The sequence below is a fragment of the Cavia porcellus genome, unplaced genomic scaffold, assembly GCF_034190915.1.
Source record: "Cavia porcellus strain 051 isolate PalLab524CR breed Dunkin Hartley unplaced genomic scaffold, mCavPor4.1 scaffold_26, whole genome shotgun sequence".
Classification (NCBI taxonomy): Eukaryota; Metazoa; Chordata; class Mammalia; order Rodentia; family Caviidae; genus Cavia; species Cavia porcellus.
This window is the reverse complement of record NW_026947509.1, coordinates 18,920,982-18,937,382: the sequence shown is the minus strand read 5'-3', so window position 1 is coordinate 18,937,382 and position 16,401 is coordinate 18,920,982. Positions and strand designations below refer to the sequence as shown.

Below are 16,401 nucleotides of genomic sequence, written 5' to 3'. Positions count from 1 at the left end.
TTCCCAAGCCAAAAGTCTTTACATCGAGGTATGACCTTATCAATCATATCATGTGTTAATCTTGTTTCTTAATAAACAAACCTACAAACTAAGGCCATTCTAAAACACCGGCCTTTTAAAATACTCCTTATTTTGGAAACTACTGTGTGACCACTGTCCACTGTTTTGAGATATCTTGAGGTTTTTTTTAAATAGAAGACTAACAAAACAGAGACTAATGGAAAAGAGAAACAGCCAATAACCATTAAAATAAAAAGCTTAACGAATTTTCATCATTTTAATAAATATATATCAGGAAAACCTCACTTTATTACAACACATTCATATACAAGCATCTATCATCTAATTTTTCAACATCAAATGTTTATCGAATATTGAAAATAAAGGACAAAACATTATTAGACTATTGAGCTATAACACAATAACATGTTTTAAAAATTGGTCCTTGTGGACAATTGTCCAAATGATCCTACTCATACACTGTATGAATGAGACCTATATTTAATATTAATAGCAATAATAAAAAAACTTTATCTTGGAGAAACTGGGAGGAATTTCTGACTTCCTCCATTTGGCATTTAGTTTCTGTGAAGTAATGTGTAAAGAAATCCAAGTCAGTCAGTAACCTTGGCAATGGGAATAGTGAGCAGGAGGAGCTGGTTGGCGTGAGGGCTGCTCAGAGAGCCACCCTGGACACTCTTGCAAAAGCAGAAATTCAAGACATCACTGGGAAGAATGTTGGCCAAATATGTAGTTCACAATTACAGACCGAGTCCCATTTCTCCAAAATAACTTTCCAAAAACTAAAATCTTTACATTCTTTAAGATAAACCTTATTGATCACCACATCATTTATTAACATTGTGCTTCTTAATCAACAGCAAAAGTCATATATAAAAAACCACATGCTTTTATAATCTAAATGATTGAAATGATGCAAAACAGATTAAAGTATAATGCATGCCACGGGGTTCATGAACTTCATTGGACAAGAAAACAAAAGAAAACAACCCATAACCCAAAACTCCCAGACCCCAGCAACAGACTGCTGCCATAGAAAAGCTCACATAGCTAGTGCTGGATCCTAACAGGTCTCTATTGTCTCCTCCATTCCGATTCCAAAAATGCCAAACCCAAAGCAACTGGGCATCAAAATTAAAGGAAATATAGAGATGTTGAATCAAAAGTTGAACATAACAGTTCAAAGTTAACAGTTTCCAAACCATATGGATCCACCCTGTGTTTTTTTTTTTCCTGTTTGTTAAATCCCTGCTGTAACTCTGATTTATTCTTAATTTTCACACTGGCAAAAATTAAGATAAAGTAAGGCACCAAAAATCGCCCTGTATACCTCCTCCTTCAAAGCCTCCTCACCCATCCCAGGCTAGTGGGAACTTACAGGGAATCCCCTGTGCAGACTACTGAGTGTAGCCCCTGACAGGTATATTTCATTGTGTACCATCCTATTTTCATGTGTAACAGAGACTGTTAAATACAGATACTTAACAGCACCATGAAGCCGTTTTACTAACTCCCTGTCTCAGTCTTTTATTTAGAAAAAATTACTGTATCCCACTGAAGAAGCAGACATCCTTTGCTGGTTACATTGTGTGCTTATCAACTGGCAAACATGTTGAACTTTTTTCCACTAGTGACAGGCTCCTGGGGGCAACAGAAATATCACAAGGGTATATTATTCCCAATCTAATCTAGTGACTTTTTTTTTTTTTGTAAGAAACCTAAGAGATACTTTGAAGCATAGGTTGACTGTTTTCTTGGTAAAATCATCCCATCCCAAGTAGCTCACTGATGCCTACGATAGAGATGTTTTACGCAATCTGCTCTCCAGGCATTGACACGACACAGCATGTTCATGGCATAATTTTATCAGTTGTACAAAACTATAAAATCCATTCAAAATAAAATGTATGAGAGATAACTGATCATGCTGTGCATGCTTCCAAGTTTCGATGAAAAGATGGCTCATATTTTACTCGCTTTGCTGCAGCACAGTTTGTTACTTGGTAAAGGTTCCTTTTTCCTTAAAGACTTTTTCCAAGACTCACTTATATTGTTTTTTACATTATAGCCAGTCTCAAAATAATCATAAAATTGGCCTTTGCACTCAAAATCAAGGTCACTGCCCACAGGTTCGTGGCCGAGAAGGTCACCATCTCTGTTAGCGTTGCTGTTTGCCTCCTCATCGTTTAATTTGGCCTTTTCGTGAACACCAAGCGACCTGACATTTGTATCAAAGATTTCATTGGCGAGTATCTGGCCATCACTCTTGTATACAGGTGCACTGCCTACATCGAAATCCACCTGGTGGGAACAACTTGGCAAAGGCAGAGGGGGAGAGGAAGAGGAAGAGGAGGAAGAGGAAGAGGAGGAGGAAGAGGCAGTGGAGGCACTTCCGACACTAGCATTGACAGAAAGGGGCAGGTTTAGGTAGTGGCCTCCACATTCTTGGTAAAAGCAACAGGCATGGAACTTTTCGCACTCCTCTTTGGCCATGCGGGGTCGTTTTCGGTAAGGACAGTCTTGGGCCATGAACCACTCTTGGGCAGAGGTGCTGCCGAAAGAGCAGGCAGGGAAGCACCAGTTACTCTGCATGATGATTTCGCCATGGATCCTCTTCATCAAGTTGTTTATGAGAACGGATCTTCGGAGGTATACTTCAGGGTCATCGATAAACTTTAGCTTTTCTAAGGACATATAAAGGATGTGGGCTCGTTCCTCAAAAATTGAGATGGTCTAAAATTGAAACCAAAAAAAAAACCCAAGAAGACAAGGCTTAGAAAACAGACTACATAAAAATACCACCACATGCAGCAGTGCCCCAGGGCTGGGAATGTGCTTTTGTTTTTCCCAGGGTTCCACAGAAATAGGCAGAGCCCAGTGCTCTCCATCCTCACCCAGAAGAGTGCCCACCCCATTCCTGACTCCCTGGTGGTCAAGCACGGGGGAATCCAGCCCCAGTGTAGACCCCAGGAAAGACAGGACAGGCTGTCTGCTCTTTCCTGGGCTGGTGGGGGAGACGCTGAAACACATAGCAAGTTAAAGCTGCAGTCCAACTGGTCAGGAGAGCAGTTATTTTGGGAAGCAAAGAACAAGGACTAGAAGCAGACAAGGAAGCATTCTGGGTGCTGATTACATTTTGGTTCTTGACTTGGGATATACTGACATGGGTATATTCATGGCTGAAATTCATTAAGCTGTACTTCACATGTACTTTTTAATGTGCATGTACACAAATTCATATGCACACAGACATATACACTCATGTATTGCACACCCATATTTATTTTTAAGCAGATTCCAAGATGCAGGGCCTAATGAGTATCTTTCCAAGCTGGTCTCACCACTGAGGAGTTTGATATTTGGCTTTTGTGATTGTCCTTTTTAACTCCTCTGGGTTTCATACTTGCAACTATCCTTGTTTGATAAGAAGACAACGGTAATTAATGAGCCTTAGACTCAGACAGGATTTGCAGTTGAAGGACCAAGTTAGGGAGTCAGGCAGAAAAGATGCACTCCTGAGCTATCTGATCCATTACCAAGTGATGGTTATGCAAATCCATCAGCACCTGGAAAACTGCCACAACCACAACACAAAACCCACAAAGAAAATAAGCTGGGAGTTAGGACTTCTAGGTCATGAAAAAAGCAAACTGGTGGCATGACCTGAGAAGTGTGAATTAAACCACTGTAGACTGATCAAGGCAGAGACAGACAACTGGGTAGGGATAAACTCAGTACTTGCAATGTATGCTGCTGGCTTTTTATGAACAGGGCAAAAGCAGCATCTGAAGGATGAGGTGAGTGGGAGAAAGAGACAGAGAGGAAGCTTTATTGAAACTCTTCTCTAAATTTCAGGCAACTATGGTCTGGGTTTATACCCTCCTTGATCAAATCAACAAACTGCTTTTGAAGAAAGCATACTATATACAGGGAAAAAGAACACGTATATCCAAAGCTTAGGTGCCCAGCTCCACAATCCTGTGCTCTTTCCCTATTTTCTTAGTAGATGTGCAAAAAAGACAGCTTTGGTCTTTTCTTGGGAAAGAATTCTATATTTTGAGGAACACTGACATATATGAAGCGTGTGTTGGCATCGCACACACAGGTCCAAGGGATGGTCAGTCCCAAGGGCTCAGGAAAAGCCCTGGGAAACCACCTCGCTGGGGGCACGCACAGAGGTGGTGCTAGTGCCTGGAGGCAGAGCTGTGGTTGGGAAAATGCCTCAGGAAGGAACAAGTGCAGTCCCAGCACACGGGCCTTATTGCTACTCAGGAAATATTAAGTCACACATAAAAAGACACTTGCTGGGTTATATAATTTTGTTATTTCTGGATAGAGTATCTCTTCCTGGGTTCTCTCTTCAAGTACTTGTGAAAAATAATGTACAACTCAAAAAAGTGACAACGATTAATGTGGTTCTACAAAGAAGTATCTCATTTTCATTGCTCTGGGTAAAACAATTTAATTTTTTTGGAAGTGGATCAAGCAACTGTTACTAAGTATTTTAAACTCTTAATAAAAATAATGACTATTAAAAAAACATACTTTATGGCTACAGCTGCTGAGTGGTGGGTGAAAATCCTCTTCTTCCACATACTTCCTCTTGAAGTATGTAATCTTGGATGTTGTTATAGGATTTGAAATTCCCCTGTAATGTGATCCTGTTGGTAATAAATCAGAAATGACAAATGACATGCGGTTTGCCAGAGGTTCTCCAAACAAAATACTTTCATTTCCTTTCTTCCTAGAGAATAACTTGGCTGCATCTTTGCCTGTACATGCAATGATTAAAAATAAACATTTGTCTTAATAGTGACTATTATACAAAATTCTGTGACCCATGCCAGGCTGGGATTTCTAGGCAATTTCAGAGGAAAATGCCATCTTCCAATATTTACTAAATACTCACAATCATAATTCTGTGTATAAGCAAACAGCAAAATTTATAATGAGAGGAATGCTAACAGCTCAGAAACAGTATCAGTATTTATAAAAACTATTTCATTGAATTCAGACAATATAACACCACTGTTCACATGGAACCACTGATAACCAGGCCACCTTAAAATATTATTATTGGCTCTAAGTTGTAAACAGATGGTTATCTTCACATTAAAGTTAAAATAGTTCTTTTTAAAACACAAAATTTAAACATTTAAATACAAATTTTGTGTAATTATAGTCTGTTTCACTCTTAAAATTTAATGGCGACTGTGAATAAATTTGGCCTAAATTTTAAAGATCACAGCTTTTACCTTTTTGGCAAATATACCTTCCTGAATTCTTGCCTTATATTTCACTTCCTTTTTAAAAAATAGCTTTCACTGTACAAAAATGCAAAGGAACACATCATAGATTGTAAGAATAATCAGAAAGAACATATTTCTGTTTTCTTGGCTTTACTTTTTTGTCATCCCCCCCCCCCTTTAAAACCCTACTAAAACCAAGTGTGAGCTGCATAAAGAGGAGAGGCACATAGCTGCCTGCCCAAAGCACAGAGTCCCTATAAAGATTTCTCTGTCAGCCCACCAGGGCTTGTGCAGCTCTGAGACAATGACTTAATTCCACAGCAGAGAAAATCAAAATCCAACCTCTAAAAATACAGAACCCTGACTAATACACAGGCACAGGTAGACAAGGCTTGGAATGCAGTTCATATCCCACCCCTGGAGCCCTGTCTGGCTTAGGAGAGACAGCCTGGGAGCACGAGCTCTCGCGGTTCAGAAGGGCGCTGCAGGCAGCATCTCCATCTGTCTACCAGCTGGCTGCAGAGGGTAAGGAAGGTGAAGGGTGATACCTGCCAGCGGGGGACCGGCTCCCCGGTCTCCCTGCAAAGGAGCCTGTGCTGGCCCAGGGGGGCTTGGGCCTCTGTAGCTCTCAGCCTCCCATAGTGTTTGGTACCCAGCAATTTCAGCAGCGCCTTCTGAGACAATGGGCTCACAGAATCTATTCATGGACAGAACCAGAGTCATCTCTGACAGCTTCAAATCTGGAAAAAGAAAATAAAGAAGGAAAACAGCTCTAATCAAGAGCAAGCCAGGAGACAGTCTTGGCGCCTTTGTTTCTCCACTTTGAGAAACTTTTACTGCCTCAGCCTCCCCTTCACCCTCAACCATTCGATGATTTTTCCAAGCAACCTCAGCAAACTCTGCAGCCATCAGCTCAGCCTGTGTTCAGCAACCTGCATTTCAGGGTGGATCTTTAGAACCCAATCTCTCATTGTTCTCAGATTCCCCTCAGCCCTCGTCCAGACAGCTGCTGTGCCTCCTAAATACATTTTCCTCTTGACCTTCCTGCAGAAAATGTGCCACTAAGAGGCAGGGCCAAAACCCTCACGCTTCCTTTCTATTAACAAGGCAAAATCAATTTTCTAGTCAATCCCCTGGGAGCCTCCTTGGATGAAATCCGCTAATCAATCAAAAGAAAAGGGCAGGGGAGGCAGAAACCCCCACCGAAATCCCAACTGCTACTTGGAGGTGCAGCCTGTCCCAGGCCCTGTCCCCTCCTCCTCTGGCTTCCACAGCCAGTTCCTCTATAACGTTCTGGGGCTTCCTCCGCTTTCTCCTCCCAGAGCCAGGCAGACAGAGACACTTGGTAGTTGTTTCCACCAGCCCTGATCAGCCTGAACTGGATCTGCCTCCAGTCAAAACACTGCAAGATGAAGACAGAAAATTGGCTCCAGTTTCCAGCCGTGAGTTGCAGTCCCACAGGAGCCAAGCACAACATCAACGGGGCAGGCGGAATATTAAACAGGAGCCAGGCCTCCAGGGCCAGAGGCAGCCAGCAACTCCCCACTGCAAAGCCCAGACAGAGGCAGGAACTTTCCAAGAGGCAAACACATGGCTGCCCTGTCCTGGCTCACACCCTGCCCTCGGGTCACACCATGGGTGTGGTTGGTTGGCCCTGTTCCTGCGCTATGATGCTTGTGGCTACCCCCGCATAACGCAGGAGTGGGGCCACTTCTAGGAGGCTCAGTGTTCTCACTTGGTGCCACACAGGAGTCAAGGCAGGATCAAGGGTAAGCTGACAGGGGAGCATGTGTGACATCAAAGCAAAGATCTACGGGGCCACAGACCTGCAGTGACAGCCCAGCCTCACTAACCGCCAGATTGTATAGGAGACATAAACCTGCACTCACTGTGATTTCAAGAACTGTCACAGAAGTGATGTCAGGCTTGCTTTCTGAAGATTGATTGTCTTTCAAATACACAGTAAGGGTCTAGTTCTTTCTTTCTTTTCCAAATTATATAGCTTTAATGTTCTGGGGAAAGGGAGAATCCATCATTGTCTTGAGGGAGACTATTATTCTCTACATGCTATAACAAGGGTCCACTTCTAGGCACAGGAGGGAACAATCAGGTATGGGGAAATAGCTCCATTAAAGTGACAAAGTCCTTCTGGCTAACAGAGAGCCCTTGGCAGCAGGGACTAGGTCTCTCACCAGGTCTCTGCCTTCCGAATCTCACTGCAGGCAGGCGAAATGTCTGGGTCTGTGGGTAGAATTATGATCTAGTTGGTTTGGGCTGCCCCTAAAGAGACACCAGCAGGGATTTATTACGAGAGGAAAAAAAAAACAAAGAGAGAGAGAGAAGGAGGTTCCAACAATTCTCTTTGACTCTGTGAAGAAAGAGTGGGAGATGCAATTTATTTCTCTCTTTGAATCATCAACCAAGAAATTCAGCCTCTATTGATTAAACTATACCACTCTGTCTATCACCCATCAAACTCTGTACCGCAGCAAGGAATTATACTTGATTTCCAGGAGACGCTCATGAAATGGTCCAATTTCTTTACTTACTCTAAGAGACAACTGGATCAGGAAATGCTATTGCCAGGAGCACACAGATCGCAACTTTTTATCAGAATCAGTAGCTCTCTCTCTTGCACTGATGACAACCATAGTATTTGCCAGCTTGAAATTTCTTCTCATTTTTGTGCTGGCTTGTGGAAGAAGACCCAAGCTTTTGTCTAGTGGAACTTCTACTACACATCAAGAAAAGCAGGTTGACAAAAACTCATGCCCTTAGAAGGAAAAGCATTTACAGGCCCCTGACAGCAATTACCTTTTACACTAAAACATTAATGGGCCCTATGCTGTTTTATGTTGGTCACAGTTTTGTTTATCTTTTAATGATGCTTGGAGAGTAGCTTTTTTGGTTAAGAATTTCAGTGTTTCTATTTTTCAGTATTGTTTCTAGCATATGAAATCCCATCATTATCCATTCGAACTTGAAATGTGGCATAATAGTTTTTATCTTGGCTGTTTCTTTTGTTTACAACATATAATTTCAGTAGTTTTTCTTTTTTGAATTGGAAACTGTTACACACAAAATCCTAAATGAGAGAGGCTGAGTTCTGCGAGTGATTTATTTAAGTCTGACTAACACATGAATGAGTTGGGGTTATTTGGGAGTGGGGAGGGGATATTGTAATTGAGTCTTCCCAGGCTATTTAAAACTTACATTGGGATGTTAACAAATTAAGACGGCAAGTATAATGTTCATGAAATACTGCATAGCACGAAGCACCCGTATTTCAAGGAATCTTTATTTGTTCTACATGTAGAGAGCCAAGTTCACTGTTCTCTGTATAATGACTTTTATATTATAATTCTGCTGTGGAATTCAGAAGTTCATGCCAACAGACTGATGTGCTATTAATACTAAATAGGGTCACGGAGATACGTACTATGGCAAAAAAAAATCATTTTGGAGTATGAGAAGTGAGCAATAAAAAAGGCTATTAAAGCATGTTTGAGCACAAATTTCACAAATTTAAGAAGTCTCAAGCCTTCATCTTCAGGCTTCCTGTCTCCTTGTCATTCAGGAGGCTGCTGGGGAATGACACTCAAGCATCCTTAGAAGGTTAAGAGCCACTGAGTGTCCCCAGCACAGGGTCACAGCAAAGTTAGCAGGCATTTCCATACAACTGGGTTTCCTTAGCTGAGCTGGGCTTATTCTTAGCTTCACTTCTATGCTAAGAGGAGAAAGTTGCTAGGGATTCAGTCCCCGCCTGGAATCTAAGGGGCGCCTGGTCACAATGAGCCTACCCCACCTCACTCCCACCTGACACTGAAGAATACTGAATTGAAGTATTAGTATTATTAATACTGAATTGAATGTTATTAAGAGCATTATACCAGCTGGAGGACTGATTCGACTTGCAAAGTTTTAAAGAAAAGCACAGGCTAATTTCCAGTGCACTCTTGACATGGTCAGTTTAAATTCTCTGCCCAGGTAGAATCAAGCCCTGACCTTAGCGTGGTCCCTAACAAGATCCCAAGTGCTTCCTTGCTGGTGATGGTGCTGGAGGTGTGGGTCGGCAGAACAGAATCTTTCAACCCTTCTAAAGAGACAGTTGTGGCTTCTCTGCCCTGTCCACCCTGGGAAGCATCTGAGAGACACAGTCCAAAAGGGTCAGGAGCTTTAGGCTGTGTCCTGGGTCTGGGGAGGCCAGTGCTGGGCCAAACAAGTTCCAGGGGTTCCTGGGTGCAAGCCTGGGTCAGCTCTCCAGCCAGGCTCGAGGTAGGGGTTGCGGGCCTGGGATTTGGCCGGCCAGTCCTCTGCGGGCCAGGCAGGCTGCAGGCTGGCAGCTGCGTAGGGACACACCCCCGGGCCTGGTGTGGCTGCCCCGGCCTCAGCCGGACAGGGGCAGCGCCTGGCCCTCACGGCGCGAGAGAGTCGACACCCCAAGTGTCTGGGAACAAAGGCAAGTTGCCTCTGCGCGGTGCCCGCGCCCAGCGCCTCTTCTGGAAAATGAGCTATTCTCCGTCTTAAGTTTCCTTCTAAGGGAAACAAACCCCAAAGGTAGGATTCCAGGGCAGTGACTCATGGCGCGGGCGGGCTCGGCCAGGCTGGCCGGGCCCGCGCCTCACACCCCGGTCCCGCCGGCTCCTCGGGAAGTTGCGGGCCAAGAAGGCGCGCGGGGGAGGCGCGGAGAGCCGGCAGCGAGGTGAGCCGAGGACAGGGGCGCCGACGCCCGCAGCGGGCTCTCAGGCTGGCTCCGCGGCCGGGCGAGTGCGGGGGCGGCGCGGCGGGGACGGAGTGTCAGCCGGCGGCGGCGGCGGCTGCAGAGCTGCGTTCTCCACACGCGCGCCCCTAACGGCCACCCCTTCCCGCCCACATGCCCCGCGCCGCGCGCCCAGCCCTGGGCGCATCCCTCGCACAGGCCCGGGATGGGGACCAAGCGGCCAGCGGGGTCTCCGGGTCGCCCGGGCCCCCGACAAGGCGCAGCGGCGAGCCCGCGCGGTGACCCGGGCGCGGCCCCAGGCGAGGGCGCGCAGGGCCCGCGTGGGTGGCCCGGTCCCCCGCCCGGCTCTTACCGCGGGGTCCGCGGGTGGGCGGCGGCCGCAGTCACTCCGGGGCTCCGCTCCGGCCGTGCACTCGGGGTCCTGGCCGCGGCCGGGCGGCGGTGGCCGAGGGTCCCGGCAGGTCCCGCCGCCGCGCTGCAGATGGTTATGGTAATGAGCGGTTGCGTCTAGCGCGGAGCGCGTGAAACCCGTCAATCCTGTTTGCCATTTCCCCGCGGATTTCCGCGCAGAGGCTCTGCAGGATGCCCTCGGGGCGAGCGAGGGAACATGACAGCGCCGCGCTCGCCTCCTTCCTGCGCGCCCGCCGCTGCCGCGCCTCGGCACGCGGGGCGCCCTCCCTCACCCCGCCAGCCCGCCCCTGCGCTTCCCCCTTCCCTCTCCCTCTCCCTCTTCCGTCTTCCCGCTCTCCGCCCCTCCGCTCCTCCGCCCTCCCCTCCCGCGCGATGCCCGGGGACGCGCGGGCCCAGCTCCAGCCCGCAACCAGACCCCACGCGCACTTGCCTCCAGCCCTGCGCCCCAGGCCCGGCCCCAGCGGAATTTATGCATCCACTCTGCAATCTTCAGAGACGCCTTGCCTTTATTTGGCTTAGTTTTGTTGTTGTGTGTGCTCGTGATCAAAAAAAAAAAAAAAAAAAAAAAAATCCATGCTTTTCCCACCCTCTGCAAAAGACTTTCTTCTCCTCTGCCACAGCAAAGGCAGACGAGAAACAGATGTCTGTGCAGGACCGAGCAGTTACCCCCACGCCGCCGCTCCCCTCGTCCCCGCCTGGGTTGCACATGGAGGAGAAAGCAGCCTGGGTCCTGCGCAACTTGGCCGGGCGATTCCCTCCAGGGAGAACCTCCAGGAAATAAAAAGTCATACAGAAGGTTGTCCTGGGTCCGGGGATGTAGTTTAAACTGCAACATCACATTATTCTGCAGGTAGTGATTTTCTCCTATATTGGACTCCATTGGAGTTTGGTTTTCGAGACATTAATTCATATTTCTGTCTCAGGACCCCTCCCTGGTCAAGATGGGTCATTTCAGGTGTAAGGAACTAGAGCTCACAAGGCAAAAGGCAGAATAGAGTCGGAGGAGGGCCTGCACCAGAGGGTTACAAAGACTGTAGTGTTTGTTTACTGCTACTATGCCAGATGTGCTAAATATAACATTTCTTTAAAACGGAGATCCTCCGACTGTGAGAAGTCAGACCTCTAGCTGGCTCCCTAGGAGTCCAGAACTGCAGACGGAAATGGGGAGGGGGGGGGCAAGATCAAGGAGTCAAGGATGAGGATTAGCATCTGCAAATTGAACTCTATCTAATTTGCATGTGTATTTCTTAGAATTGTAATTAAATTTATGTAATAAATGTTTTTCATTTTATTTGTACACTTAACATTTGAGTGACTGATAGTTAAGTGAATTTCCTTTTTTTAAAAAAAGGCAAATGTAGTTTATTTAATAAAGCAGCAAACAAATATTAAGCATAATTACAATTAATCTATTTTGAAGGTGTTTTTGTTGAACTTTGTACATTAAAGACACTCAGAGGTTTTAAGGGTATTAGAAAGCTGAAAGAAGGTAATTATGCTGAAAACAGACTAACCCACCAGACTACCAGGAGCTTTATTTCATTTTTTTCCAAAAGACATTCCAGGGTTGCATGCTTAAAATTGGGAACTGAGCATCCGTCTTGGCTTTATTCTAAACCATGGTAAATTGCATTGGCTCACACACGACGCAGGCCATTATGACAATGCTGGAAGAACTGTAAAGATGCCAGTTTTTGTTTTGTTTTGTTTTGGTTTTTTTTGCAATCAATGAGAGTCACGTCCAAATTAAGAGTAGAATATAATTTCCATTTGGGTGGGGGAGAAAGTCAAGGAAAGGCACAAGGGTTTTTAAAGCAGTACAAGTACTTGAAAAGCCAAATCAGTATGTAAAACTAGTTATTTTCTAACCTAAATAAAGAACCTAAATGTGAGGGCTTGGAGGCATGGCTTATTATTGTTTTTATCTCTCTATATTAAAGTTTTATAACATTTAAAGGACTATGGGGAAATCCACACACACATTCTTGGCTGTGTTAAAATACATAAAACCAAAAGGAGCAAATTAAGCATAAAATTGAGAAATAACACAAGACTAAGAATCTGCATGCACTGCACTGGTATTTATGGTTCTGTGTCTCTGAAACAGAGCCTTCTGGGAAATGGGCATTGTCCCTGGGTGGAGAGACTCTTGACTTTAATGGTTCAACAAAATGACATCAAAACACAAGAACTGAATTGTAATTCTGTCCTAGTTACTTTTCTTGTTGCTGCAACAAAATACCTGACACCCAAAGTTAAAAGAGGAAACGTTCATTTGGCTCACAGTTTGTCAAGATTTCAGTCCATAGTCAACTGGCTCCAAGGCAGGGTGGTACATGACAGAGGAGCATCATAGAGAAGCAACAGCAAGCAGGCAGGTGACAGCAAGCAAGCAAGGAGCCTTAGCAGCATTTTTCGGACCCTTTTATACTCTATCTAGGCTACCAGGATTAGTGTGGATTAGCGTGGTGCCAGACCAATGAGTGGACTGATTTGGTAATGACACATCCTTAGTCCTAGCACCACACACACCAGTCACCTCTGAAAATCCCACCTATGAAAGCATGAGGCTTTGAGGGGATATCTAGACACAAACTGTAACAACATCACAGCACCTTTGAAGTTCTCAGTAGGAACCGGACTGTTGTTGAGACATGTTAGGTTAGCATGTCTCAAAACCTTAATGTTTGAGACATGTTAGGTTAGCATGTCTCAAAATCAAAATCTTAATCCCAAGCTTAAGATTTTCTGACATTCAGTGCTGAACTGTTGACAGTGGCCATGTATCCACAAGTAGAAAAGGCAGTCAAATATCTGTAGAATGAGAGACATCATTTAACATGTTAAGGTAAGTGGTGGTTATGACATGCAAAAGGAACTATGAATCAGTAATGAAATGTTTGGAATGAGAGATGTTGTTCATGAGTTACTATTCAACTGGAAGCTATGATGTCAGTTTTGGGATATGTGTGCTTGTGTGTATGGATGCATGTGTGTATGTACGTAAGGTTACAAGAGAGGTAGTCTTAACTATAATAGTATTTTGAAGCTGCAGATTCGCCATGGGCAGCAATTGGTTTCCTTCACTTAATAGTGCCAGACTTAAAAATGCTGAAACCCATTTCATAAAACCTTTTTCTCATTTGAAAAAGAGAATTCACAAATAAAATTAACTTACTCATATTGCTGTGGTCACAATACCCATTTAGATTAATAAGTCTGAATTAATGGCTTTTAAAAATACAACCATTTTAGAGCATATGGCATTATCTTACAGTTTTTCTTCTCTCATTCTCAAACCTTCTCCAACTGGACTTTCTTATCCTATCACTCAGTTCACGCTGTTCTTTTTAATGTCACCAGTCACCTCTACATTGCTGAATCCCAAGGTCACTCCTTGGTTCTCATCTTACTTGGCCTGTAGGCAGCCTTTGAGCTAGTTGATCATCTCTTCCTCTTTCAGATACCTTTGGTCATGACTTGTAGGACAACCCACTCTCCTGCCTTGCTGACTGTTCCTCCTAATAGTTACTTGCCCAAGACAAAACCATCCTTGACTCTTTTTTTGCTTTCATCTCCTTGATCTAACACATCAGAAGTTCCTCGACTCTACCTCTTCTCTGAACTCTGATCCCCTCTCAGCATTGCTGCTACCACTCCAGTCCAAGCCATCCTTATCATCTCTTGCTTGGGATATTGTAAAAGCCTCCTAACTGATCTCTTTGCTTTAGTCTTCAGCCCTTTCTGACAGTTCAACATTGTCTCAATAGCCACCCCAGTGCTAAGACTCCCTGAGGGGCCTCATTTTACTCAAAGTGAAACCTAAAACTTTACAATGCGCTACAAGACCCAAAGTCTCTGTTTATCTCATCGCACTCTGCCTCCAACCATTCTAGCTTCTCTGGCTTCTTTCTGTTCCTCCACTACACCCTGCTTACCTCAGATATTTGCACTAACAGATCCCTCTGTGTGGAATGCTGCTTGCCCAATATCTGCACAGATCAATAGTCATCACTCCCACATCTTTGCTCAAATATCACTTTAACAAGGCCTAACAATTCTGCTTACAGTTCTAACACTATCCTGCTTTATTAGTATCCAGGAGACTGGTTAGTCTGCTCTATATTTTATGTACAGGTTCTACTTATCATTTTTCTTCCATCACTAGATACTAAGGGCCATTATTTTTTATATACCCCTACATCTTCATCATCTCGTGCAGTGCCTAGCATACCAAGCACTCTCAATAAGTATATGTTAGTTGACAACAACTGATGTGTCCGGCGCCGCGTCTGTCCCGCAGAATGAGGCACACGAACACTTTGTCTCTGCAGGCTCCTTTATTGACTGGGCTACAACCTCAATACACGTCCGTCCTTGACGGCTTCCTACGTGTTGTGCGTCGGGCACTTCCTATACTTGGGCTTATATAGCTAATGTTATCCAATCATGGGATTACACGTGGGGACAGGCGATTGGGCGGCAACAAGGAAGCAATCAATCATTACCATATATGGCGGGGACAGTAAGCCGAGCAAGAACCAGGAAGCAGGATGTGTGCGCCATCTTGGGCACACGATGGGCGGGGGAGCAGCGAGGCGGTAGGCGGACGCCATCCTGTGGCTATATTCTCATGGGTAATACGGCAGGCTCCCAACACTGATGGACAGTTTCATCTTTTTACAGCAATCCAAACAAATCATGCTAAAATAGAGCTGCTTTATTCTAGTGTATGTAGGATAATTGGTCAGTCCATTTTATTACCAACTCATTTGCCTCCTCTAAAATATCTATCTGTTGCATGTGGTCCTGAAGATGTTCCCTGAACTCTTGGCACCCTGTGACTTTATGCTGCCCTTCCTGCCTTGAGTTTTCAGTGCAGTGTGTCATCCAGGGTGTGACATTGCTCTGAGCCCACTCTCCTCTCCCCCAGAAGGTGGTCCTACTGACTCAGACACGTTTTTCCCCAGGACCTTATTATAGCCACTCTTGCAGCAGCCAGGAACTTCATCCTCCTTCAAAATTCACTCAGAAACACTCCCAGTAATTATGCACTTTGGATATGCAGAAATTGAGTTTTGGGGGTGAAAAGGGAGTAAGTGACACTGTTTCTAGACTGCAGAGGTGTCCACATGGTGAGTAGTTAGGACAAGCACAGAGGCGAGATTCTAGTTAGTTTTTCAGGACACAGTAGATGCCTGGGGAGGTCAATGGTGGGACAGTCACACCCAGTGGGGGATCCAGAATTGAGTTGTAGTCAGGATGTGAAATCTGAAGCTGACCTTGAAGACAGGTATGTCTCAATAGGCAGGAATGGGCAATGAGTGAAGAGTATTTTGAATAGAGAAAACAAGTTGAGGTTGGAAAGCAAAGTGCATTTTTGGAGAAGAGTTAGTTCCCAGTTTTACTAGCAGGTATGAGAAAGTAGCAGGAATGGGGGCTGGGGATTTAGCTCAGTGGCATAAGCGCCTGCCTGGCAAGCTCAAGGTCATGAGTTGGATGGCATGGCAGAAAAAAACAAAGAAAAAAGAAAGCAGGAAGATGAAGTCATATCATAATATACACAAAAAGATAAGACGAGGTTGATTTTAATTCCAGAAGCAAAATGTACACAAAAGGTTTTCGAGCTGGAGAGTGACACACTCAAAGGCAAGCTTGGAGAGCTTTGCTGGAGCACTAGATGGGCAGCTGGAGGGCAAGTGCCGGCCTGCATCCCAGTGTGGGTGTGCAGAGCTGCGATCTTCAGGCTTAGTCACTGACTGTGGGGAGAGAAGAGGAAGTCCCTTGGAGGTTGAGACCAGGTGGCTAAGTGAACCCTGAACAAGGGAGGAGACACAGGCTTGAAGGACCACAGTGCACTGACTCTGAGTGTGCTAAGTGTGAGGTATTCATAGAACAGACAGACGGGGACCTCCACTAGATAGCCAGATGTTCTGGTCTAGCTAAAATAATCCGTGGGAGAAATAAAAATTAAAACTACTTCAAGCCTGGGGATGTAGC

At 45.0% G+C, this 16,401-nt stretch overlaps 1 protein-coding gene across 1 annotated transcript; it reads right to left on the bottom strand.

Moving 5' to 3' along the window:
• Nucleotides 1-263: 263 nt before the first annotated feature.
• On the bottom strand, nucleotides 264-10,482 carry Sertad4 (SERTA domain containing 4). Its single transcript, XM_063236820.1, has 4 exons — nucleotides 10,343-10,482; nucleotides 5,819-6,010; nucleotides 4,567-4,682; nucleotides 264-2,754 (listed from the first exon to the last, which is right to left on the bottom strand). The coding sequence occupies exons 2-4, from the start codon at nucleotides 5,991-5,993 to the stop codon at nucleotides 1,984-1,986; spliced, it is 1,062 nt and encodes a 353-aa protein (XP_063092890.1). The 5' UTR covers nucleotides 5,994-6,010; nucleotides 10,343-10,482; the 3' UTR covers nucleotides 264-1,983.
• Between the last annotated feature and the right edge of the window lie 5,919 nt (nucleotides 10,483-16,401).